The sequence below is a fragment of the Corvus cornix genome, chromosome 4 (assembly GCF_000738735.6).
Source record: "Corvus cornix cornix isolate S_Up_H32 chromosome 4, ASM73873v5, whole genome shotgun sequence".
Taxonomy (NCBI): Eukaryota; Metazoa; Chordata; class Aves; order Passeriformes; family Corvidae; genus Corvus; species Corvus cornix.
Genome location: NC_046334.1, coordinates 958,750 through 985,253, shown reverse-complemented (window position 1 = coordinate 985,253; position 26,504 = coordinate 958,750). Strand labels below are relative to the sequence as shown.

The 26,504-nt window shown below is 46.2% G+C and overlaps 1 protein-coding gene and 1 long non-coding RNA gene across 3 annotated transcripts in view; one reads left to right on the top strand and one right to left on the bottom strand.

Moving 5' to 3' along the window:
• The window catches only part of LOC120409901, a 3,171-nt gene extending 1,654 nt beyond the window's left edge, over positions 1-1,517 (bottom strand). For both annotated transcript variants that reach the window (XR_005601762.1, XR_005601763.1), the window contains exons 1-2: positions 1,409-1,517; positions 437-548 (exon numbers count right to left, since the gene is read on the bottom strand). This is a non-coding gene — a long non-coding RNA (uncharacterized LOC120409901). The remainder of the gene's footprint in view (positions 1-436; positions 549-1,408) is intronic.
• MOB1B (MOB kinase activator 1B) lies at positions 1,301-26,504 on the top strand. The gene is made up of 6 exons (XM_039550995.1): positions 1,301-1,400; positions 16,283-16,449; positions 18,953-19,046; positions 20,742-20,875; positions 22,043-22,206; positions 22,494-26,504. The coding sequence occupies exons 1-6, from the start codon at positions 1,387-1,389 to the stop codon at positions 22,569-22,571; spliced, it is 651 nt and encodes a 216-aa protein (XP_039406929.1). The 5' UTR covers positions 1,301-1,386; the 3' UTR covers positions 22,572-26,504.

The following is a 26,504-nucleotide window of genomic DNA, read 5'->3' as shown; positions in this document are numbered from 1 at the left end:
TTTACATAGCCAACTTAGTCTGACAGCATCTGTTACAAAGTGCCCCAAGACCCATTCCATGCTTTGGTTGATACAGCCAAAAGGAGAACTGCAAACGCTGGGAAATGCTTTTTAATTACACCTTTGCTGCCCAGTAAAACACTGGATTTTAAAGGTGTCCTAAAAACAGCAGTGTAATTTTAATTTACTTAGAAATGCACTGACCTGGCATTTTGACTTAGTCTGAAGGACAGAGATAGAAAGTGGAAAATGCAGTTTCAGCATGTAAAAATGTGAGGGAAGCAGATGACTGTCCGTGTGGGCACCTAAGGCGTTTAGAGCTGAAACCCCTGATGTGCCCTATAGAAACTTAAGTGTTGTGTGGGATTGTAGCCTGTTTCGATGTGCTGAATTTGCCTGATCAATCTGGAAGTCATCAGGTTTTCCTCTGGCTTACCTGCCGCAGTGTGAGGTTTTCAGGATGGCCGAATCCCCTTGCGCCAGGAGGGAATCCCTGGGGGTCACGTTTCCTGTCCTCTGCACTCCCCGAAATCTGGCTTCTTAGTGATCTAAACAGAGCCAGATTTTCGTGTGAAAATTATACCTTGGGATTGCAATTTCTGCCATAAAGAGCACTGGGATGTGGCTATATCTGCCTGCCAAGGATTTCTTAGCAAAACTGCAGGGTTTTCAGCTCAGCAATTTACTTTTTTTCTACCTCAGCTGCCCATAGTGTCACCTGAGGGGTGCCCCTCCTTTGCTGACCACTTGCCCTCACCAGCCCAGTTAAAAATTGCTCACAAATCAAATATTAAGAAACACTAGAATCCATTTTGTCACGTTTCATTTAAAAAGGGTTCAGTGAGGAGGGCAGAAATGCCGGTTAATATCTTTCTCTTCTTTTTCTGGTGCTGGTGGTGACGACCTGTGGGCTGGTACCTGACCCCCTTTGTCCTGAGGGCTGAGGGGAGAAGGGGGGCTCTGGAGGGGCAGGGAGTGCCCGTTTCCAGACAAATGTCTTGGGGGGGGGGAGGTTCATGGGAGTCTCTGAAGAGAAAGGGAGCTTTGGAGGGGCAGGAGATCCCCGTTTCCATGGAGGTGTCTTGGGGGCACTCACACGGAGATCTCTGAGGGGAGGCCTGAGTGGGATGGCCGTGCCCGGGGCCGTGAGGGGACGCCTGGGGTGGAGCCCCCGGCCGTGAGGGGAGGCGGGCGGTGTGGGAGCCCCGCAGCTGTGAGGGAGGAGGCGGCGGCGCGGGGGCCGCTGGGGGCGATGGCGGCCGGGCGGGCCGTGTCCCCGCCCCGCGGCGCTCTCCCCGCACCCGCCCGCCCTCCGCCGCCGCTGCCATTGGGAGCCGTGCCGCGCCGAGTCCAGGCAGCCGCCGGTCCCGCTCCGCCGCCATCGCCATGAGCTTCTTGTTGTGAGTACCTGGGGGGTGTGGGGGGTCCTCTCTTCTTGCTCTGCGCCGTCCCGCCGGGCAGGACAGCACAGCCCGCAGAGCAGCCCCGGCCGCCGCCCGCCCGCTGCCCGCCGCTCCCCGCCGGCCTGGCGCCCGCTCCGTCCGCTCTCCGCTCTCTCCCTTTGTGCCCCGGCCCCCCGGCGGCCCCGGGAGCAGCCGCCCCGCTCCGCCGGCAGGGAGCGGCGGGGCCGCCGCCGCCACGCCGTGAGGGCGTTTGGAGGGCGGGCGAGCCGGGCTTCCCCTTCCCGCACGGCTTCCCCTCACGGACACGAGTTTGGAAACAGCCACGGATCATCAGTCCGGGGGACCTCCCCGGTGAGCTCCGCGCTGCCCGGCGAAGAAGTGTCGCTGGGTAGGCGAGAGCGGGGTCGGGGTCAAACACCCACCCGAGGGGTCTCCCTGGGCTTTTATGATATTTTCCATGCGGGTTTCTCATTTCTGGCGGGCAGAGGTTGGTGTCGTAGCGTTGTGTGCCCCAGCTGAGTTAGGAGCTGGCGTGTGGCAGTGAATCCCGGTGCAGGTGATGGGGCAGGTGGGGCTTCCCGGCTGCCGGAGCCTCGCTGAGGACCTGGCCAGACTTTACTGCGGCAGGAAAAAGCTCCCTCAGGGGTCGGTGGCGATTCAGGTGCGCGCAGAACCCCACTTCTTTAAATTTTGCTTCGTGGGCAAAAACCGAATGAACTTTGGTCCCTCCCCTTGGAAACAAAGACGAGGTACTTGTGACAATTAACATAAACCGGTTCAGTGACCTATTAATTAAGGCGAAGATGCGCTCTAGGGAAAGAAGGGCGATCAAGGCAGCTGAAAAAGGCACCCTGGAAGAGCCAGGCTCCATTAAGGCCTTGTCCCCGCTGAGTGTTCCCGCACGCTCCGGGTTCCGTGCGGCAGCTCGTGGGACTGTTGCCGGAATATCTGACAGTTGTTAGAGGCTTGCGCTGATAACCAGCAGATGTAAACGTAGCCTGGGTTTAGAGAAGAGACTTTATCTCAGAGCTGGAGTGTTCTAGTAAGTTGTGTTCTCATGGAGACAAATAACCCTGGCGCTGGCTTCCTCCTCAGTCCCTCCTTTGCATTTATCTTTTAACTCTGCCGTACCCAGCCCGCTCGCCCGTCGTGCTCCGTGGCCCCAGAGGGATTCTGAAAGGCACCTCTCAGCTGCGAACGGGAGGTGGGTGCAGATGATTGTCCGTGGATGGAGGCGCAGTGCTCCTAATGAGAAGCCCAGCTGTCCCCCTCCTTCGTAATTCTCAGCTGCCACGGTGGAGAAGGGGGGACAGGATTTCTAGTGTCCTGGGAGTCTGGTTTGCAAATTAGAGAGCCTCCCTCTCCATGGCATTTGGCTAACTGGGAATGGAAAAGCATGAAACCCTCCACCCTCAGTCACAGGCAATAATGAGATGCTTGTTCCTTTTTCCAGACCCTTCTGAAACCTAGGAAAGCAAACCTTTACCCCCAACCTCTGTTGTTCCAAGTGATCCTTCCGGATGAAATATAGAAATGGAAACTGGAGTTAGTGCATGACAAAGCTGCCTCAGCTGTTGTTGGCAGAGTGCTGTAGATGGCACCTAATTTGCTCATCTGCAGTCTAGAAATGTGCTTTTAAAAAGAATAAATTGAAAATATGCCCACTAGGCCTCGAGGAGACCAGGGAAACTTTCTGTGTTGCTCACATGGAGTTTTGGTGGTTTTTTTGGTTGCTTGGCTTTTTTTAGGGATCCAGAAAGTTAGCATTGCCTTTTGTCAGACTTGAATTTTGGCTTGATAAGAGTTATTGCAAGACAGTTCATGGATATCTGCAGGTTTAATAATGGCAACTTGCATTTTGAGCTGCAACCCCCCCCGTGTTTTCACGGTACTTGTAACACAGTCATCCATGGTACTTTTTCACCCCTTTGGCACTGCGCTGGTGTGGAGGTGCCAGCGGTGTTTGTCCGTGCTGCTCGCCCTGCCTCACTGACGGTGCTGTCCTCCTGTGAGCTGAGTCACAGCTTGGGGCTTGCCGAGGACGATTGTCCTTGCGCACCGGCAAGGTTTCCTTCCTGCGTGGCAGCGAGCCTGTCGTGCAGGTTTATCGTCAGGGACTGGGCTGCAGCTTGTCAGTCTGACACCCAGCACGGTGCCAAAAGCGGTGCTCTCCTGCAGGCTTCCTTGTTGTCAAATAACAGGGGGATTGTGCTTGGATAACACAGGCTGTGTGGGGCCCCCCTTGCGCGGGCCTTGTCCGCTGACAAATCCGTGGCTATTCTTCCCTGTTGCTAGGGCCAGTGACATATAAAGCTACATGGGGGGGGAAATAAAATCAAGGGGAACCATTGTCTTCTCTGCTTATGGGGAACACTATAAAAAGACTGTCTTGTGAGGCGAGTCACTGAATTAATACAACTCGGTTTTGACAGCAATTGTTATTTTCAGCGCCGCGGTTTTCTCTTTCTGATCTGTTTCTTCCTCTCTGAAAAGACTTTATAAACCTCTCCAGTGGTTGAATAGGTTATGCCAAATCTTTAAAAACGATTTGAAAATGGTAATTGGACTAGAAGATATCTTCAGTTCCAAAAAAAACACTGCTTGGTAAGTTCTCTCGAAAAGGAAATTACAGCACAGTTGCAGGTACTTTAGCTTACATCTCCAAGGAAAAAAATTAAAGATAGTTCTGGTGGGTGTGCCATCTGGTAACATGCTTGTGTTATCCTTCGCTGTCAAAACTTACATAAAAAAGAAGCTAGATGAAAACCATTTATTTATAAAAGGAAAAGATTCAGTTTTATTAGTGAAGTTCTGACATTGTTTTCTCTTAAAAAAAAAAAAACCCCACAGAACCCCTATCTTTGGATTAGTGAATCCCTCTCCGAAGATTCCAGCACAGGGTTTTTTAAAAATGAGATTGATTTAAGTAGTTGTTGCCTGATCAGACTTGGAAGGACAAGGAGCTGCTGGAGGTGAGCGAGGGAGAGTGGCTGTTGTTGGGGGCACGTGTGTTTTGTGACTGAAGGCCAAGTTAACCTGTAAACCAGACTGGGGCATGATGTGCTCTTCCTTCTCTGCCTTGTTCTACAGCACAGTGGAGCCTGGCAGCTGCTTCTGATGCTCCACATGGTTTGCTGGTTTTGGTTTTTTGTTTTGTTTGTTTTTTTTAATTTGAAATCGTACTTTTTGTGTAAGTATATGTGCAGAAGGTGTAGGGAGACATTACTTTTTTCCCCCCTTACATCTCTTGAAGATTAATATCAGAATCAGAGCTGATGGGTTTATTTCCAGATTGACAAGCAGCGTGGCCTTCCCAGTTCCTCAGGCTGCTCCTGCTCTTGGAGAACACCAGGGCTGTTTGTTGTTGTCCCTTCCTTGGCTTCCTGAGATGCTGAGTTGCTGCTGCTTGTCCAAGGAATTCCCTTCATAATGTGGGCAGTGTAGCAGTGGAGTGCTTTGTGAGTGCTCCTTCCATACTTCTGGAGATGTGTTTATCTCCTCTTGATCAAGGACTCCTGCAGAGGACCAGTAGGCACTCCTCAGCTGGAATTTGCTTATGGAAAAATCAGCATGTAGGCATTTGCAAGCTGTTGGAAATGGAAATACAGCAAACATCCAGATATTTTCTCCCCTGTGCTTTAATGTATTTGTTTACTTCAGTTTTAGCTTGAGGAGCATAAGGCTACGGCAGGATCAGGGCAGGGGCTCTCCACACAGGAGTGTGTTAACATAAAATCAGCTGCTTAACCAGTACCATTAGTGATGTGTTCAGTTCCTTCTTTTTTTTTTTTTTTTTTTTAAAAGTACAGGGATTGAGAAGTCTCTTGAGTTTTCCCTGTAAGTAATTTGGAGAGAGAACTGTAAAGCTGTTACCAGCTTCCTAAAGAATTTTTTTAAGCCTTGGTAACAGTAATTTCAAGTTTTGAGGAATGCAGAAGTGTTCCGTAGCGGTGGGGTTTAAATGCAATCAGCTCTGATGATGAACTTAAAACGAAGTAAAATGTGGGGTTTAGGGTGTCAGATAATGAAGTGCTGCTGCCTTACCAGTGAGGCTGGAGGTAGAGAGCAAGGAAGCTGCTGCCTGGCTTTTATTTCTGCAAGAATGGGTCTGCCTCGGAGTCACAGAGCTGTGCAGACTAGTTCAGGCTGTGAGATGGCTGCACTTGGCCTGGCACTTGGAAAAACAACTTTTGCCCCTACTGCTGTGTTTCGGGAACACGTAGTAGGTGAAGTGAGTGATTGTCACTTCTGAATGTTATTAGATAGCTCCTTCTCAGATAGAAACATTCGTTTGGAACAGAAAAAAAAAGCATAGGAAGAAAGGCATTGTTCAGTGTGAAAGTTGTGTTTACTACATCGCAGTGATGTCTAGTCTTAATTGCTTCCTAATTGTTTGCTTTTATGCCACGATTGTTTTCCCTTGTTTGTCCTTCCCTCTGTGTTTGCAGTGTAATCCAGCCAATGCCATTAGCTATTTGCAGGGAGGAGTGGTGGAACGTGGATCACTTTCGGGGGGGATTTGTTTGCTGGAGAGTGGCTGGGATTTTCGTCTTTATCAAATGCCTTTGATACCTTTTAATTTTCAGATAGGTCTTTGGATTTAGGGCCTCTTCGTGGCAACAGCCGTGGGGTCACAGTTCCGTCTCGCGCTGTCCTGAGAGACATGCAGTCTTTTTTCTCTTGTTGGCAAAAGGATAAACTATTAGAAGCATTTGTCCGTCAGGCAGTGGCTGGAGGGTTGCAGGAGGCTGACAGAACGAAGCTGCCTGTTTTTCTTAGAGAAGTAAATAACTGCATTAAATTTGGCCACTTTAAGTCTTCCCTCGTAAGCAGTAAGGCAGATCTTGCTGCCAGAGCTATCAATAAGCCTCTGACCCACAAATGCTTTTAGCGTTTGTAAACTAAGCCACTTCCTATTAGAGTTGGGCTACAATGAATCTGCTGTTTGGCTTTTGTTCTTTTTTTTTCCCCTCCTTTTAAATTCACAGGGAGACTGTGGTTTATAAATTCAGCTGCTATAAAATCTGTTTTCAGCTAGAACTGAGTATAACTATTACTTTTCTCAGACTTGGAGAAATTGCTCTAGCCTTCATGTTTCATGACGTGGGACTGTGAGGATCCAGTGCTCTGCTTTGTCATCTGTGTATACGGATCTCTCAGATGCTTTCCCAGGGCACTGCTGCTTGGGTTGGTGTTTTGGGGAGGGGATGGGAAAGAAGGGAATGAGAGCCGAGGATTTGCATGTATCCATGTAGCTTAAATTGGTTCCTGGAGATTAAGTTGGAAATAACTTCTAATTTCTTAGTGACCTTAGGTACAAAGCGTGGTGCATCTCAGGCGTGTTCTGTTTGATTCAAGGGTTTGCTTCCCATTTCAAATCCTTACCCTGAGTCAGCAGTCAGTCAGTTCGCGTGGAGGAGACAGTAATTTTGTGTGCCAGTCCCACCCTGTGAATCCATGAAGGTAACAGTAGTTTTTGCCTTGCAAATGAATTTTGATACTTTTAAAAGCAGTCCATGGAAGCAAATTTACTCACTCTTCTTGTGTCTTTTTTCACCTCTGAAATCCAGCTGTGGCCTTAGCTTCTTGTCCCAGCTTTCCTTCTGGCTTTTTTTGGTGTGTGAAGACACTTCTACCTTGTTCACCCTCTGTTCTTTCTCTTCCTTTTCCAGTTCACAGCTGATCCTTGACAGGAATCCATTCCTCTTGGTATTCTTAGATACCTGAACAGATCCAGCCCATATTTCACTTGAGTTTTAGTTGAGGTTTGCTTGGGGTTTGTTTGTTTTTGCTTTTTGTTGTTGTCTGTCCTTGCACCACCTCATCTTCCAGTGTGGTCACTTGCCTCTGGGGTTAATTGCTTGTGTCCTTGAGATGCTGACGTACAAAATCTTAATCCCTTCCTCACTGAAGGAGAGCAACTTGCAGATAAGGACTCATAATGCCTGGATTTGTTGTCTTTATCACAAGTCTAATTCCTTTTTTTATGACAAAGAGAACAAATGAGCTTAAATAAGCTTTGATAAATTCCTCTCTTGCTAAAAATTGAGACAACTGTTTTTTGATACAGAAATAATTTCAACCTAAACAATGATTGGGTGGGTTCACTATGTTGACCTTAATGAAATAACCCTTATTTTGTTTTGGTAGCTGGTGCTTTAATTGTGTTTTTACCAACTTCAGTAGCACAGTCCTGGTTTTGCTTGAATGGATTAGTTGTTTTAGGGACCTGCTCAGTGTTCTCGATCCAGGGATCAAAATGGCATTACTTTGTCTTTTACTTTATGGCCACAAAATACCGCTTTTTCAAATGCTGAGGTGTACCTTTCAGGAAAAACAGCATCTCTAATGTCCTATTATTAACTTTTGTGGTTAACAGCTCTTCTTAAAATTTCTTGCTGCAATAGAAATGGAAAATAGTAAAAGCCTGTGTATTTAAATTCATAGAACAGTTAACTGACTTTGAGCTCAACTGTCAAATGGTCAAGTTTAAATAATTTCAAAAGAAACGTGCTCCTGTGTATGTGGGAGCGGTCGTTCCCTCTGAGGTGCTTCAGGAAGGTGGGTTTTCCTGATAAGATACTTCGGAAGAGATAAGCAAATTTTCCTGAAGATAGTTACATGTGGCACATGCAGGATTTTATTAAATGTGGGGGATCTGTAAGAAATACTTGGGGGTGAGATAATGCAGTGTATTTTTGGAAAGCTCTTAGATTATTCATTGCTGCCTCCTGTCCGTTCCTTCTTCCTGTTGTTCTCTGTGTCATTTCTTGCCTCTAATGATTGTTAGTGCCTGGATCCAGGCCCCGTTTTGCCTATTAATCCAAGTGTAAGTGTAATCTTCCGTCTCTGTTTGAGATTTTCTGTTGGGAAGTTGCCGAGTATTTGTCCTTTACCACATTCCTAGACTCAGCCTGTGTTGTGTGGGGGTTACAGTAAAGGGCAACCTTTTATACAGTGCTAAATGACTCTTTCCCCATGAAAATTTAGTTAAATTTCTCCTTTAACTGCCCGTTCCCTAAGCACATTAAGAGATGGTTCTTTTTGTTGTGTTTAAAACGATTGAAGACTGTCTTGAACTCTTCAGTTAAGTCTTTTTTTTGCTTCCTTTAAAATGCCCTGATGCGATTTCTTAGGTTGTATGACTAGATTTGCTGTAGTCATTCATTAAGCATTGGTTTCCAAAAGCACTGATCAGCATTTTGGGAAGCCATCCATGCTCTGAGGCATGTTCTCCAAACACTATATTTGGTGTACAAGTAAGGATCTAATTTGATGCCAGAGCCAAGCTTTTATTACTGCAATTTATCACCCTCAGCGGGTTGTAGATGGCTTTCTGCAAAGCTCTGCTTCCTACTTGTAAATGTATTTACAGGGTGTGACTGTTAGCAGCAGTTTGGGATGCAGAGGGCATTAGTCATGTACAGACAGATAATTCAGCTGAATGTAAGGAAATCTGCGTGGCAGGAGGACCAGTTTGCTGTGGAAAGCAGTGGACACCTTTTGTGTGGGACAGTTCTCTGTGTTTATCACGTGGAAGAAGTGCTGGAGTAAAGCAATCACAGGTAGGCAAGCACTGTTGATCACCTGCTTTATTTCTTGGACATGCTCCTCCTTTGCCTCCTGCCCCAGCATCCGGGGGATGCTTTATGGGACTGGAGCATGTGAGGCTGCCGGAGGCAGTCTGGAGCTCTCCAGGCCACTTCAGGATAGTCTCAGTTACTTGGGGAAAGATCGTGAACTCCTTCATGCCTACTTAAATGGTTCAGTAAACCTTCTTTCTTTGTGAACACTACCAGGGCCCTTTTTTGGAACACCATCCGGTGTGTCACTGAAAGGAGCAACCCAGACTTGGAGCTTTATGTATTTCCTTGTATTTCTTTTATCATTGGCTCAGTTTTATATATGGGAAAGGGTAGGTTTTACAAAAGAAAGTGCAGTTGTGTCCACTGAATGGTGTATTAGGTACATTCCTGCAGTAAAGAACCTTTGTGGAAACTAAACTTGGAAACATAACTGGGTGAAGTTCTGACTTGAGTTGGAGTTCGCGCTGTGCCCTCCCCTTTGAGCGAGCTGATACTAATTGACAGAAACAAGGGTTTCCTGAGAAAAGAGGGGAACGTTGGTGAGGAAATAGTGCTGTTTAGCTTGCAGGGAGCTTAATTAGGGACCAAAATGTTCAAAATACTGAACTCCATCTCCCAGGAAAAAACAAAGCCATTGGAAAAGAAGGAATACTTCATGTTTACCTTCTTCAAAGCTCCAGTAGCCCACCCTTTTAAAGAAGTACTATGTGACTATTAGGATATTAGAAGAAATAACTCTAGTTTCGATTATTCCTTACAGTTCCATGAGGTGTGTGTTTGTATGTACACAGTAAATGTTAGTATTGAAATAGTTGAGGAACCTAGGTCTGATTGAAAGGTCCCAACAGAACAGCCAAGAGTAGTGCTCACCTTTATTAAAAATATCGAGTCTGCTGGTAGTAAGCTTGAAATTTTGTGGGTGAAGACAGCGTTGTGTTTGCCTCAGAGTAGTCAGTGGATTCCTGGGAGTGTGCAACAAAATGTTTGGGATAGTCTTCATTCCTCTCATGCAACAGGATTTCAGATGGACGTCAGGAAGAGGAGAACGTGTGGAGAGGTACTTGGGTCTCTGCTGCAAGCTTCTTTGTAGCCAGTCGGAGAGAAGATGTGTTTCAAGTTTGGTGGTGTTAAAGCTCTCCGAAAAAGTCCGTGAGAAACTCGGGAGCAGCAGTGCAGTGACATCCACAAAGCACACACAGTAAGCATTTTGGGAAGCTGCAGGTTTTGTGCCACGGACCTGTTCCAGTTCCTGCGCTGTCCCCCTGTCTGCCTGCCTGTCTCTGCAAGTCAGGAGGGCACGATTGCCTGGAAGACTGATCGCAGCTTTTCTGTGGTGGATACTGCTGTGTACTGCTGTTGGTGGCTCTGGCCTGCCCCTCTCTGTTAGTCCTGCAGGGAACGAGGCAGGAGAGGTTGAGTCACTTCCGCAACCGTTGGCTGCCTTGGGAGTAGTTCAGTTGTGTTTGGAGTGCACAGACAGGGCTCTGGTAGTATCCAGTGAGGGCAACTGTGACTTGCTTTGTTTATTTTGAGGATTTTCCAGGAGATGAAAGTATTAAATGAATGCGTTGTAAATGAAACAAGGGAATTTATTTTGGTTGTGAGCATAGCAAACTGATGATGATTTCCTGGTCATGGGATGGGGTTCTGGATACTTGCTTGTTCCTTGCACTGGGAATTGCAGTTACTTGGCAGAAGGGTTGCATCCAAGTGGGTAAACAGCAGGAACACCATTGGGTGGGGTTGTAGCAGACACGAGTGCTGTAGCATAGCACCTCCCCGTTGTTTACAGGCACTTTCTCAGCCTGCAGACGGAAAACGGAGGCAGAGGGAAGCGTAGGTGCCTGGCTTGGCTGGAAAACAGGCTGTGGCCACCTAACATCCGTGTGGATTTGGCACGGTGTGCCGCTGCAGGGGAGTCAGGGCACAGGGAACAGGGACGCGGCCGCTCTCCAAACACCAGACACTCGTCCCCTGTTCACAGCTCAGCCAGCAAACGTTTCCCTTCAGGTGTGTGCTGGTGCACATCAGAGTTGTGCTGGACCAATCCCACACTGGCTCAAAGTCACTGAGTCTAAACTGTGTATGTATAGGAGAAAAAAATGCATTTTAAGAATGTGGATGCGTACAGGTTATGTCAGCTTTGACACTGAAGGGGTGGTGGCTGGGGCAAGCAAAAGCAAAACTGTTCCTTAAGGCTACCTTAAATAACTTTCTCTTTCCTGGATGTGAATCATCTGATAAACGTCTGCTCTTTTAGCGTGTCGAGTCTTGTGTATAATGGGACCTGTGTTTTTTAAGAGTTGTTCGTGAGATTGTGCCTTTTTCATCTGCCATCCTGTAGGGAACTTCAGTCTGTGAAGACAGCCTTTTTTCCTAGAAGGGGAAGCCAGATTTCAGTCCCCACCCTGATGGGTAGAGAATGAAAAACCTCACAGAAACACTGATTTCTCTGTCAGTACTCCAGTGGAAGGAGGCACCGTTTCAAATCAGTTGTGATGATAATGGTCACCATACCCCTTGAGAAGCATCTTTGGATTCAAAAGCCTGCAGAGAATTGAAGTTACTCTGTGGTATAGCTAATAAACAATAAACCCCATGTATTCTGTTCCTACAGGAATGACCATGTGTCTGGGGAAATTTTTCAAGTCAATGCTACTGATTGCTCCTTAAACAAACCAAAACAAAAGCTCTAGGCCTGGAATTGCTTTCTAACCATTGCCTTACTTTCTGGGAGAGCAACTGTGTTGTGAGAGGAGCTGGCAGCTCCTAACTGCTTCCCAGACCTGCTGCATGGGATGCATCCTGAATTCTTGCCTTGCTTTTGTTACCTGCAGATTCAAGTGACTGGACTGAGACAGCCTTACTTCAATGAATGGGAATTGGATTGGAAAAAGTTGACTTTTTGGTGCTGTAAGAGCTGAAGGAAGCAACGCTTTGCTCTCACGCTCTCTTCAGAACAGAAATGTTGTGACTATTCAGTTTTATAAATAGAAGTGCTGAAGTTCAGTCTCATCAGTGCAGATTTTGAACATGTTCAGCTTAATTTTACCTGCTGTCCTTCTGATGCTGTGGTTGTCACAGGGAAAACCTGTTCAAAGGCTGCAGCTATTGATTTCATTGCCAAAAAGTAGCTTGAGCTTTTATGTTAATTTCTATGTTGAGGTGTTGGCTGGTGGAAACAAACACAATCTTACTCTGATGTTTCTATTCTTAGCAGGATGTTATCATTTGAAGGCCTGTATTATTGTTTAAAGGCTGGAAATGTTTGCTTTTCTGGAATTTGGGTCTCGTCTTAGAGTGTTTCTGTGTTTAAAAAGAGGCACAGCAGGAGAAGGGAGACAGAGAAGTGCAGAGCTAAAACTTGGAGGCTTCTCTGGTAAACTCACTCGTTGGCCTGTGGCGGTGAGTTGCTGCCTCAGTTTCCCTGTGTAATGAGACACTAATGATCCCTACTTCAAAGATACTTTGTGAGGATTAATTAATGCTTATAAGGGGGTTTGAAGATGAAAAAGCAGGAGTTAACACAGGACAAGTTTCTATGCCCTGGTTAAATGTTCTGTGAACTGTCTTGAGTTCAGCTTTTTGAGAATCTCTTGAGCGTTTCCAAATATTTCGAAGGGCTTATTTCAGCCTGGCCATGGTGGTGATGGTACAGCTGTACCTCCAGGAGTTGGTTACTCACTCCTTACCCCAAGGAAAGGGCCTTCAGCATTATGGAGCAGTTAGAGGAATGTAGGTGGCAGGTGTAGGGTGAAAATGCTGCCACTGCACAGTAGGTGAGAGCCTGGTGTTAGTTGTGTGGTGAGAACAAGCTGTGAAGGGTTAACTTTTATGGATAAGAAGCCTAAACTTACCTGGTTTAATTCAGGTTTCCCCAAATCTGCAGCAGACTTGGTGGAAATAGATAAAAATCTCTGCTGAGAGGCTCTGTGGACAAATGGTTGGGAATGAGGAGGTCTAAGCCAGGCCAGCCCAAGGAATTCTCCTGGGAGCAGTTACTGGGAAGTTTATCAAGAGCTGAGGCTGGATATTTAAGCTGCTTTGTGTGCAGAACATCTGCCAGTGCTGTGTTTGAAGCTGAGATGAGCTCTTGAGGCAGCGCGGGGTAAGCAAGAACACCTCAAGTTTTTCCTTTCTTCTGGAAACATCCTCTTGCCAGCCTGAGACAGAACAGCCTGCAGAACCTGCATCACCAAACCCACGCCCTGGCAGCAGATGAGCGGCTAGAATGACAGCTTTGGAGGAAATTTGGTGTTCCTGCTTAGGAGCGCGTTGTGACGCGGCTGCGTGGGCTCGTGCCGGTGGGAAGGGCTTGCCGAGGCTCCCGAGCCCCGCTTCCGCACGCAGCCCGGCTCGGGAGCCAGCTGCCTCAGACACGGTTCCGCATTTAGCGCTGGGCCGGGCTGCAGCTGGCACTGCTGGGCTGCAGCTCCTGGAGAAACAGAAGGGCATCGTTTGCTAGAAGCGTCGGATGTGGGAGTGAAGGGAGTGAAGCGTCCTTGGAATCGCTGGAATTTCTTGAGAAATTCCTTTTCAGTTCTCCTTGAAAGGCTGCACATTGGTTGTGGCGAACAGTGGGGATGATGCAGCGGTGCTCCCCGTTTCATGACCTTTTTATGTCCAAGGAAAATGGGATCTTCCTTGGTTTCTCTGTCCCCTCTCACTTATGCATTAATACGGAGGAAACCTCAGAGACTCTTAAAAGGAAAAGGCAGGTGCTGCCTACTACCTTGGAGCATTTTAAAACCTCGACAGAAATGGTGAATTCCATTATGGAATGTAGCTGAAAAGAAAATGCTTTACTTGACCCATACGTAGATGATTGTGTGTGTTGCTGGCCACCAGGCAGAACTCTTTGAAGTTACTTTTTTCACTGATTGCTGAAGGAGTTGAGGAAATAGACCTGGAACAAGACAATTTTCTGAATCTGTCGTATGAAACAGATTGGCATAATAGGAAAAAATAATTATTTATTTGGTTAAAGAATAGGAGAGCTTCTGAATGAATAAGGTAATTGGAATAATGTTTATTAATGCAATATTTATAACCAGACTTTCCAAGAAAAACCACATCCTATAAAGATTTTTGGCTTAGAGAGGCTGCATTAGGCTATCTCTGAGCTGTGTCTCAACGAGTGTGTTAACTGGCTTTGGTGAACTGCATAAATGCATGGAATTCTGATAATTTATTGCCAAAATTGCGGGTATTTCCATAGCACGCGACGACTACCAGGCTGCATTTATCCTAATTACTTTTCCTTTTGGATGCCTGCCTGCCTGCCTTTCGTGTTGAGACCGTTTCCTGCTGTCTTAGGGTGGCTGTGCTGCATTTGAGAAGCAGAGATCAGAAAGGTGTTGGAGGCAAAGATGGAATGGCTTATTTAGAGTAGTAGATGACTCTGTTTTTACAGCTTTTGGCAGCTTATGGGAAGAAACCCCCTGTTTCTGTGAAGGGGGGAGCAGGGATTAAATGCTACCTAAAGCTTTTTCCAACCTGTTGCATTTTCTGCTTCCTTGACCATGGGGATCTGTGCAGGGTATTCAGCAGATCTGCAGTGACTTGGTTTGTTGTGTGGCAAACTCGTGAGCTGGGGTGGGTATGGTGAATTGCTACCCAGAGTTTCTCAGAATAAACTACTTATTTAGGGAATTCCTTCTCACTCCTTTCCTCATGCCCTGTTTCCAAACCCTGGTCCCTTTGTTGGGCTTGCTCTTTGTGCTAAAATACAGTTTCTTGGGTTAGTTATTTCATAAGCTTTTTCCAGGTTGCATTTAGCTTGTACTGGGTTCCTTCTGCTTACACTGACACATGTGGAAAGATAATGATCCCAGTCTCTTCTGCTTTCCACATGTTTTAGGTTGTATTTTCACGCCCTGTGTTAGCAAAGCGCCTCTAAAGTGGCTGTGTTCCTGAAAAGAAAACAATTGGGTTTAAGTAAAGTAGTTAGTCAAGAGATTCGGGGGTTTTGTTTGTTGGGTTTTTTCAGTTTCATCTTTCTTCAGAGCTGGTTTGAGCCTGGCCTGGCACCAGATGCAGGTGGCTGGAGGGGTGGGAGGTGATGGCAACTCCCTGAGCCACAGAAGCTTCTCACTCCCACTGGGAGGCAATTATTTTATTCAGGATTTGTGTCTGGTATCCTGGCTTAGGGTGAGGTGCAGATGACTGGGAGCATTAGAAGTGTCCTGTAATAGAATAGACAGGAGCAGGATGTTCCCTCCTTCTCCTTCTGGGTCCCAGTTTGATTTAGCAGCTGGCTGCACTGGTGTTGGTCGGGTGTCCATGTGAGTGTACACAGCTGTACAGCTGTACCATCCCAGGATCCCTGGAAGTCCAGCCAAGCGCTTCTTCACAACACCCGGGCCCCAGGATTACCGCAGAGGCCTGCAGGAAGGGGAGGATGCTGCTGCTCCTTCGGAGCCCAGGAGAGTCAGAGCAGCTCTGGGACCATAGAATCACAGAATCCCAGGATGGTTTGTGTTAGAAGTGACCTCAAAGCCCATCTGGTTCCAACTCCCTGCCATGGGCAGGGACACCTTCCACTAGCCCAGGCTGCTCCAAGCCCCGTCCAGCCCGGCCTTGGACAGTCCCAGGGATCCAGGGACAGCCACAGCTTCTCTGGGCACCCTGTGCCAGGGCCTCCCCACCCTCGTGGGGGAGAATGTCTTCCAAAGTAAAGGATTTCTTCCTAGATTAAAGAGAGACAACCCTTGCACCCCACCAAAAAAAAAAATTCTCTTTGGTCCTTAGAGAGATGGTGAAACATTGGCCAAAGAAACGAGATCTGGATAATATTTGTAATGAAAATTGTGCTGTCTGGGTTTCACATCTTTCCACTTGCATTGGAATTCAGAGCTCAGTTTGCCTGTTCTGACAAAAGTCTTTTCTCAGCTCATATATGAGAATACTCACAAATATTGGCTCCTTTGAAACTTCTCTGCAAATATTTAATTCTACACGTCATGTTTTTGACATGTTAGGGGTTCATGTGCCATCCAGCTCGCTGCTGTGGTTTAAAATTCAAATGTCTAAACGTTTTTTTCTACGTCAGTCCACATTTTTCCAAACAAAATTATAGGTATGAAAGTGATTAGGTCAGAAAATGGTTTAAAAAAAGTCAGAATACCAGTTTCTTTAGCACCTCAGTTTTTGGTAAATACCCTGTTGCAACATGAAAATGTGAGGGGGTAAAGTATTTAATGTTGATCTTGTCCTTACCTGGGACCGGTCTGCTTGTTTCCTTTTTGCTTCCTGTTCCAAAAGGTCTCTAAATATTTCCTCTCTCCTTTGCAGTGGTAGTCGCTCTTCCAAAACCTTCAAACCAAAGAAGAATATTCCCGAGGGGTCTCACCAGTACGAGCTGCTAAAACATGCCGAGGCCACGCTGGGAAGCGGCAATCTCCGGATGGCTGTGATGCTTCCAGAAGGGGAAGACTTAAATGAATGGGTTGCAGTTAACAGTGAGTTGCTGGCCTTTTCTTCGTCATGGGGGTTTTGAAGGTGGGCTGACACCTGTAGGAGGACAACTGTGCGTCTCCTTCTATTCCTGGAGAGAAGAGGGGTCGGGAGACCTTGCTCTCGACAGCTCCCTGACAGGAGGGTGCAGCTGGGTGGGGGTCAGGCCTTGCTCCCAGGGAACAGGGACAGGGTGACTGGAAACAGCCTCAAGGTTCAGCTTGGACATCAGGAAGAATTCCTTCATGGAAAATGTTGTCAAGCATTGGAGGTGTTTGAGTCCCCATCCCTGGAGATGTCCAAGAAACAACTGGACGTGGCACTCAGTGCTCTGGTCTGGGTGAGAAGGTGGGGATCAGCCGCAGGTTGGACTTGATGATCTCAGAGAGGTTTTTTCCATCCTAAATGATTCCGTGATTCTAACGGGGTTTGTAGTTTTCCTAAAGTTAGTTCCTTTTGTTCTACCAAGTTTTGAGCCTTTGCTCTGGTAAGTCTCTGATGTCATTCTTTCAACTTCCTCTAAAGCTGTGTGTCCAAACTCTCTGCTTTCAGGCCAACCAACGATGCCTAAATGAGTGTTTTCTGATTGCTTGAGCTTGTTTCCTCCTCCTTCCTCTCCCTGCTGCATGAATTTTGCCCTATGCTCCCAAAGAATGGATTCTCCGATTGCATTCCGTAGCCCGTGCAGTTTTGGCTGCCACAAGCTCTGTGCCCTGTCTGGGTGCTTCCTCATCTTTTGCCTCTCAGCCCTGATGTGCTCCAGTGGTGGTACGGGGTTGATGGTGCACTGCAGGAGAAATTATGCTTGAGCTAAATGTTCTCTGCTTGTTTCTGTGGTTCTGCCTTTTTTCTTGTTGTTCTTTGACATGTTTGGGAAGTGAAACCATCACACTGACTTCCACCTTCCTGTTCCCAAGCAGCCACGCAGTGCTCTGCTGCTCCACTTGCCGCTGCTACCAGGGCAGGCTGGAATTGCTGACACCATCCTTTGCAAAAGTTAATTCACACTGCCTTGCAAAACTGTCTAGAGAAAAAGCCAGCCCGCTTGTGTGAGTAAGCATTACTAAAGATGCTTCATGTATTGCTGGCATCCTTCCCTTTTGGTGGTTCCTTCACTCCCGTGTCTCTGCTTTCCTGCGTGGCAGCAGTTTTTCCCCTTCCCAAATGACTTAAGTGCTGAGTTAGCTATAATGAAATTGTAGCTGTGTAATTAAAGAGTGAGCTGATGATGTGCTCCCTTCCCTGAGCATCCCTGCACCACACCAAGCACCAGGGGTAGCTGTGAGCCCCTTCTGCTCACTGAGAGGTCTCACGAGGAGACAAAATGTGTGACTTCAAGTCATTGCTTTTACCCTTCTCGACCTGAGAACACAAAACCAAACGTGCTCTGCCCTGCTACTTCTTGCTCAGCTCTCAGCCTGACTGGTGTCTTAGGGAATGACTTGATGTGCCTGTGAATTTTGAGACTTCCAAGTGTGGGATTTGCCATAATCAGTCATTTTGTTGGAGCCTGTGTGGGTTTTCTGAACATGCCTGCCTCGAAGCAAACAGTGGGCTGTGGTTTCTGCTGGGAGCAGGGAATGGAAACTTAATTAACAGTTCTTGTGGGCACTTGAGCAGCGAGGGCTGGTGTCCTGCATCTGCTGAGCAGTAGCTGTGACTTGCTGCTGTGACGTTTGTCTAATCTTGGCTGTTTATTCTCTGAAAGATAGCTGCAGATAACGTGGATTTTATAAACTGATTGCAGTGACCGCAGTTCTTGTGACAGAACCTGCTGTTAGTTATTGAAAAAGAATCTTTTTTTCAAAGAGCTTGGAGTAATTAACTAAAAAAGCAACTATAATACTAGGGCTAGAGGGGGTATTTGGAAGAAATTCTTCCCTGTGAGGGTGGGGAGGCCCTGGTACAGGTTGCCCAGAGAGGCTGTGGCTGTCCCTGAATCCCTGGAAGTGTCCAAGGCCAGGTTGGACGGGGCTTGGAGCAACCTGGGCTAGTGGAAGGTGTCCCTGCCCATGGCAGGGGCTGGAACCGGATGGGCTTTAAATACTCTTCCCACTGAAGCAGTCTGGGATTCTATGAAATGTTCTTGGGAAAGGTGGGCCTTTAGAATACAAAGCCTGAAGGAAGTCACTGTCACCTAACGAGTACCTGCTCTCTCTAGTTCGAAAGTTTACGCTGAAAATCTTTCTTTTATTCCACACTTGCCAGTAGAATTTGGGATTGCAATAAAATGCACCAAACTTTCAGAAAAGGAAATAACTAGGATTTCTCTTTCCTTTTTCTTTTTCCAACTGAAGATTTTGCTGCAGTGAACAATTAAATAGTTCTTGCTGGAGGCTGTTCCAGAAAGTTGGTGGTTGCATTCTGCATCTCCTTTATAATGGATCTTAAAAAAGCAACAACAATGAAGTTTTTTCCTAAAAGCCGTTCCAGAACCCATGCTTTACAGTCCGGGCTGTAGGAATCTTGTCCTGCAGAGTGCTAATGGGTGGTTTCCGTGCTTTTCAGCTGTTGACTTCTTCAACCAGATCAATATGCTCTATGGAACCATCACGGACTTCTGCACAGAGGAGAGCTGCCCAGTGATGTCTGCTGGCCCAAAGTAAGAGCATGTTTTTACACGCTGTTGACTGGGTGCAGTTTTTGAGATGATTTGTCGTTTGAAAACTTGAGACTAGCTGAGATGAGTGCCAGAGTTGGGGGTAGAAAGGATGTGAAAGAGAAGAAGGATTTGAATTTATTTTAAGGGGATGGGGAATGGAAAGTTAGTTTTTTTGGCCTGTGTTTATATTTGTTTGGTGTTCATTTATTTTTTTCCTTTAACCTGGGAAGTAAATGTATTATCAAAATTATTTCCCCCCCCCCGCCTTCTTCTTTTTTCTGAAACAGTAATGAGGGCTTCCTAAATGAAGATTTAAAGTTTTTGTATGCAGGCATTCCATTAGGGCTTACCAAAATCTTCCTTGTAGATATTGTAGAAATATTAGATGTCTGGATAAGAATCCCCTACCCTGTGGCCTTCTTGGATTCTTCCTTATGCTTTTGTTGAGACGTCCAGTGTTTGTGCTTTTTCCTGCTCTCTAATTCAGTTTGTTGTTTTGGTCTGGCTCCGGACTGATCCTGGCACCTCAGCTAAATGTTAATATTTGTCCTACATCAACAGCACTTAAATCTTGGTATTAGAGCAGTACTGGGTGGTGAGAAATCCTGATTTTTCGTAAATCCAGACACATGGTCCATTTGGTGTGTCTGGGATTTTTGCATGTGTCCTTAGATGCAATTTTAAAATGCTTTCAGACCCTCTGATTTGTTGCCGTTAATAAAACGGGATTTTTTTTGTCCCATTGTGAGCAGCACCTTCATAATCCCTCATCAAATTTTTTTATGGTGCAAATGTTCTCCCAGTAGTTGTTCTGACAAAACTGAATTTGCTAAACAAATCGAGAAGACAGATTTATCAGATGCAGCTAAGCTTTGCATAAAACCGCGTATGTGATCTGTAACACACAAACCCTGTGGTTCACTTGGGAGCTGGTATTGTCAGACTCCCCGTGTTAGGTGTGTTCGGGGTTTTTAAGCAATATCTTTCCAAAATTATCCACCATCTGGGCTGGTGTCAGCTGCGTTCTCCAAGCCAGGCGAAGTACCTGTTCCATTCTGAATTTCACGAGGACTTGTTTCTGCCTGGTTGTGTACGTAGTCTAGCAGTTTTCTTAACCATGGAATCAGAATCCCAGACCAGTCTGGATTGGAAGGGACCTTAAGGCTCATCTTGTTCCAGCCCCCCGCCATGGGCAGGGACACCTTGCACCTGACCAGATTGCTCCAAACCTCTTCTTTTAGCTGAAAGACACTTCAGATCAGTTTCCAGATTTGTAATAGCATTCCTAGGAACCTTCCTGTGTCTGTAGAACAGCCATAATTTGGGATCTCTGGCGAGAGCTAACCTAGTTCGGTTTTCAGCTATGCAAAATTTTGTAAGAATATTTTCAAATGTGAAGAAATTCCCTAAATTGGAGGGTGTGATGTGTGTGGCTGGCAGCTGCTGCAGATGTCGAGTGTTTCCAGTTGCTGTGGCAGCGTGGCTGAAGTTTGGGAAGGCCTGCAGGAGGCAATGGAGCAGAATTGCAGTGGGGAGGCCGGGTGAGGAGCGGGCGATGGTGACGTGGAGCACTCGGACCTGGGTTCCGAGGAAGGGCAGTGAGCGGGCGTGAGAGCAGGGGGAGCAGGAAGAGCAGCCTTCCAGGCCGCTCAGGGGTGATTCACTGGTGCTAAAGGCCACGTTGTCCCCCCCCAGGTACGAGTACCACTGGGCAGATGGCACAAACATAAAGAAACCCATCAAGTGCTCTGCACCAAAGTACATCGATTACCTGATGACCTGGGTCCAGGACCAGCTGGATGACGAAACGCTATTTCCTTCTAAAATAGGTAAGTGAGTAACTGCAGCTGAACAGTGCACTCGGGTTCCACTTGTACAGGAACACGCCAGTCCTTGAGCATAAAAGGTCTCCTTAGTGGCGGATGTGTAGGGCAGGTTCACAAGGCTACATTATCTCTCTAAACACATTTATCTTTAAAGATATGTTGTAATACATGAACTCTGAACCACTCCTAATAAACACCTGTCACAATTCTGGATGCAGGAAGTACCATTTCTATCTAATAACTGACTCTGTTTGTCGAGTCTGGTGTTTTATTCATTTTGAACAGTTAGTTGTTTCTTTAGAAATAAAGCAGACAGTCTCAGACCCTTATAACCAGTAACTGGCAGCTTTTTGTCCCAGAAGAGATGTTTAGGTGTCATGAGGAACTTTCAGGCCTTATCTCCAAAGAAGCTGAATTGCAGCTTTGATCTTAAGTTAATGATTTTTTTTTTTTTGCTTGTTTCTTTTCAAGTGAAGATGAAAAATAGATGTTTTAAAGAGGTTTCTTTCAGAAAAGCAGGAGGGAAATAATGACCAACCAACAGTTTGGAGAAGATAACAGGGGAGATCTCTTAGTTGCTCTAATTTTGTGAATAGTTTCTGAAGCTTTTGATACATTTTCATTAAGCTTCTTCAGAGAAACCGTGCCTTCAGAGAGAGACTTAGAGACCACAAACTAACCAGCTGAGTATGAATTTCCCGTGTGCTGCAGCAGCCAGAGGAGGACATGGGCTGTACATGTGTGCAGGGCAGGCTGAAGCAGGAACATGAAAACATTATTGGTGGGACCTGAAACCATTGGTGGGGTCTTGACTGGCCTCAGAGCATCCAGAGCCTGGCCCTCTGGCCTTCAGACAGGACTTGAGCACTTGGAAAGGCTGCAGAAGAGCTAAGCTGACTGGGGAGACTGGTAGGTGAGGAGAAGCTAGACAGGTTTCCTCTTTTTAGATGGTTGATACATATCTTCTTTTAGCCTGGGCAAGTGACAGCTAGAGAGTTCATTGCTCCCGGGAGCCGGTTGCTGTTTCCCAGCCGATGTTAATACGACCTGTGCAGTGACAAAGGTCTGCTGTTGAAACTGATTTCACCTGTCCTGGGTTGTAGTGGCTTTCAAAACAGACAAATGTGGTCTGGGAGTTGAAGAATAAGCCATCTGTTTTCTTCTTTCCAGGCGTACCATTCCCAAAGAATTTCATGTCAGTGGCCAAGACAATTCTCAAGCGTCTCTTCAGAGTTTATGCTCACATCTACCACCAGCACTTTGACCCGGTGATCCAGCTGCAGGAAGAGGCACACCTTAACACTTCTTTCAAGCACTTTATATTTTTTGTTCAGGTAAGGACATTGCAAACAGTGTGCTTGCTTCAAAGCTGCATTGCCCCCCTTCCCTTGTGGGAAAAAACCAGCATCTTCTTGAGCTCCTTTCCTTTAAGTGGGGGAGAAAGCTTCAAGCAGTGGAACACCGCTGTTCAGCGAGTGGCAGACGGGCAGGGGAGGCTGTAGTGGCTGAGGCTGGCCTTGGAGAGCTGACTGCCAAATGAATTCTGGCCAAATAAGGCTTCTCACCTGAGCTGTACGTACAAACCTCTGTATGTGTCTCTTTCTCCTCGTCCCCGTTACAGGAATTCAACCTTATTGATAGAAGAGAACTTGCACCACTTCAAGAACTGATTGAAAAACTCACCTCGAAGGACAGATAAAAGGAAGAGGACTTCTTGAAGTCACTTGTTTCTTTAAGCGAGCGTGTGGTATTTGTTTTTTGTTAATTTGTTGGGTTTTTTTTTTAAGAAAAAAAAACAAAACAACCCCCCTGTGCTGTTACCAGTGACAGCTGAGATCTACTTTCTGTGCTTTTATTAGGGGAAGTCTTTTCTCTGTTAGTGACATGTGGTAAATAGCTTTTTTTTATTATTATTTTATTGTTGTTACTCATTGTGGAATTTCTAGCAGGTGCTGAGTGTTTATAAAGGAAACATGCTTGGTTGGGGGATTGACTCTGCTGGTGGATGGGTTCTTGTGTTGTGTCAGTGGTAGCCCATTCTCATGAAGTCCCTGCAAGACTTGCTTACATTCTCTAAGTGCCTTGGCAGACTCACTTCTGAGGTGCAAAGCACATACAATACTGAACATTGCTGGAAACAGAAAATATGTATTAACACCCAGACACTTACTGATACTTGTTTTAAAAATATGTATCTATGCTTACAAAAAAAAAAAAAAAAAGCCATAACTTGCTGAAATCAGTGATCTCCAGCTTTTAATACAGATATTTGTCTTATTTTTTTAGAAATGAATATAGAATTTTTCAAAACTAGATTATTTCTTACAAAGAAAAGCGAAGTTCTTGTCGCTAAAGCGAAACAGCAAAGGTGGTGTCAAAATTACACAGACCTTGTGCTTAGCAAGCAGTTCCATGTCTGCTGCCGTGGGACTTTGCATAGTTGCTTTTATTTTCTTAGCAGGAAAGCATTTGGTTGGGTCAGCCAGCTTGTTAAGTTCCCCTAGCAGCTGCCAAATGAACAGTTAGTTTGCACAAATACAGTTAGGGAAAATATTCCCTATAAAAAATTGCACTGGGATAGTAGTAAAAATAATAAGGAATACCTGGCTTGAAAAATAACTAGTGGAAAGGTGTTTTTTAAGTGAGGAATGCAAAGCCTGGCTCTGAGGACGAGCTCTGGTGGCCAGTGTTTGCTGTTTGAGGAAATGTGTCTTGGAGGGAAGATAATTTCATGGGCTGCTTTGGAGTTCCATTGTTACCGTGGTGTTCTCCCCTGTTTAAAATCACTGCCCACTGCCAGGGAACTCCAGCTGTTGGGAAAAGCAGCAGGAACAGGTGAAGCCAAGGTGAGCCCATGACAGAGAGAGAAGATGAGCTGCTGTTTTGTGCGCCTTGGCTCGGCCAAAAATGCTGAGTAAAGTTGGAAATGGTGGGCAGGAGCCTGCAGAGGAGGTGAGTGGCCATTGACACAGCCAGCAGGTAACAGCTGAGCACAGAAATGACTCGCTTGGGAGCTGCTGGGTTTGGGTGAGGCATCCTGATCTTCTGGCTTTTCCTGTGCCCCCGTCCACCCAACAGTGCAAAAGCGACCAATCTCCCAAATTCCAACTGCATGGTTTAGACACAGAGCGAGCAAGGCAGGAGCTCCGAGGTGCTGAACAGGTGATGTCTCCTGTTAAATTTCAAGGTGACTGCTTGGTTTAGTGTCATGTACCAGCAAGAAGCAAAAAGGATCAATGTGTAGAAGTGAGGATTTGCTTGGAGATAGGAGTGCAGTGGTTTGCGTTCCTGGCACACTTCTGCCCTAGGAGGGCTTAGTTCTTGTTGTTGCAGTTTTTTTCTTTTTAACAGCCAATTCTGGAAATCCAGAGGCATCTGCTGCAGTTCAGCCAGTCAGAATTGGAATGTACTGAGCATAAAAATGAGTCCTAGGTGGATAGTGCATTTTTTTTATTCAATATCTGGCAGTAGGAAGTCTTTGACCGAATAGTTTCTAGGCACGTAATAAAAGCTTGGAGATCATGATTTGCCTGACAGCTGTATGAACACATTGTTTAATTACACAACACTTGAAACTAACATCGAGGAGGTGTTTGCAGTGGTGGGGATTTAGGATCCCCGTGCTGTTTCTTTTTGCAGCTTTTCATTGTTTTGCTTCTGAAAGCTGTGGGACCAGAAGTTGATGCGTGTTTACACTCTCGGAGTAAGGGCACATGGAAATGCCACTCAATGGAATCTGGATTGAGTGAATGTGTTTATAAAATAGTGCATTTATGAGAGGAAAAGGGGGGAACACCCCCTGCCCCTCCAAAAAAAACCCCAGAGAAACAAACTCTGCACTGCTCCAGTCTCCCACTACGGACTTTGAGGGGTGACAAGCGCTCGGAGACAAAACCTTCCGGCTTTGGTCATCGGGAGCAGAAAGTGCCAGCGGGGTTACACCGGGCTGTGCTTCCAGTGCTGCCTCGGGCCTTCCAGTCTGATAGGATCCCAAATCCCTATGGTTCGTGGCGGTCTCTTGCTACCAGCATAGTGGATCTTGTCAGGGATTTGGGTGGCGACTTGGGGAGGGCACCTCCCTCGAGCTGGGAGGGGGCAAAGGGCCGAGTCCGTGGAGCTCAGCCACGGCTGGCAGTGCTGACAGTGCTCAGGTGGATGGATACGGGCTGTGTTGTTCAAGTTCAAGTCAGGGATACAAGTTACTCATGCAAAGAGGGAACAAAACCACCGCATTCTGCTGGGCAGGTGGCTGAGGGGCAAAAACAGGTTTCGAGGGGCAGGCAGCCCATCTGCAAGTATCCAGTTTCTTTTCCTGCTTACTATGCAATGTAGAGCTTTGAACTTCTGCTTTTCCTTGGAGATAGAGAGGAGCACTGTCTTTACCCAGTCCTTAGGAACTGACCCCTCTCCCAGTGTCCCTGACCGTCAGTTAACAGGTAAGGACACCTATTTGCTGCTATGGACTCGACTTACCTTTCAGATTGTTCCTTTCTATTTCTTGCCCCTCTTCCTTTCTCCCGGGTCACCAGACACAATTTTACTATAAACACATCCTTTTTGGATAGTTGTGTTTTTCCTTGCTGCCCTGTCCTCCTTTCCTGCCTGCCAGAGTGCTGTTACTGTACATAGCCCCCCTTTTAGTTGGATTATTTAAGGAGCTGCAGCACGAACAGAGATTCCTAGCTTTTTTCTCCACCAAAATATTCCCTTTTGCACCCAATCTCAGTGAAGTTTCCTTCACTGCTGGTAGCAGTTGTCTCTTTTTCCATCCCTCACTCCTAAAACCACTGGCAGTTTTATGGATGCCCGTTGTCTTTTCCTGGGTATCTTCTCTTTTAACATGAGACTAACATTGGTGATTTTCAGTGTTAAACCTTCTTATTTCCCTGCTTTCCCTATGGTTTCCTCTTGCCAGGTTCAGTTTGCAGCCTAGGAAAAGATCCAATTACCTTATTTTGTTGGAAGAACCAATTCCCCAAATTGTTCATAGAATATTGTATTTTTAGGGGAGATTAATTTTTTATAGCCACTAAACTATACTCATTATTTTTGTACGTTTGCAACTTGGGGACATTTTTCCGAGCCATGTCGTGGAGGGAACACTTATTTTTCATGGCTGTTTGACTGCTTAGGAATGCTGTGGTTGTGTGGTGTAGAGGCACATCCCTTGATGTGCCCTGGGAGAGAGAGAAGGATGCAATAAAAATGAGCGAGGTTTCAGTAAAAATGAACAAGGTTTCAGTAAAAGGCCATTCTTGAAGGCAAAAAGAAAAAAAAAATCCGAAAGCGACACTAACCTTTCCTCCTTTAGAATCCTGAAATACGTGGGAGAAAACGCAGTGTAAAGCATAAAATGCAAGGAGAGAACCCTTACTGTGAGCTAACTGTGCCAATGCCGCTTCAGTTTGTAGTCACTGACGGAGATTTCAGTTTTAAATGAAAACAGCTTTTGATTAAAAAAGAGTAAGTTGAATGTCTGAAAATCCGCACCGTGTTTATTTGAGAGTTGTAAATAATGTATACAGATGGTTGTATGTGATGGGGCAGAATATTTAAATCCTAGGGTTTTTTTTTTCAATAAGAAACTGAAGGCTGTTTATAAGAGAAAATAAATAGCTATGTTTGACCATGA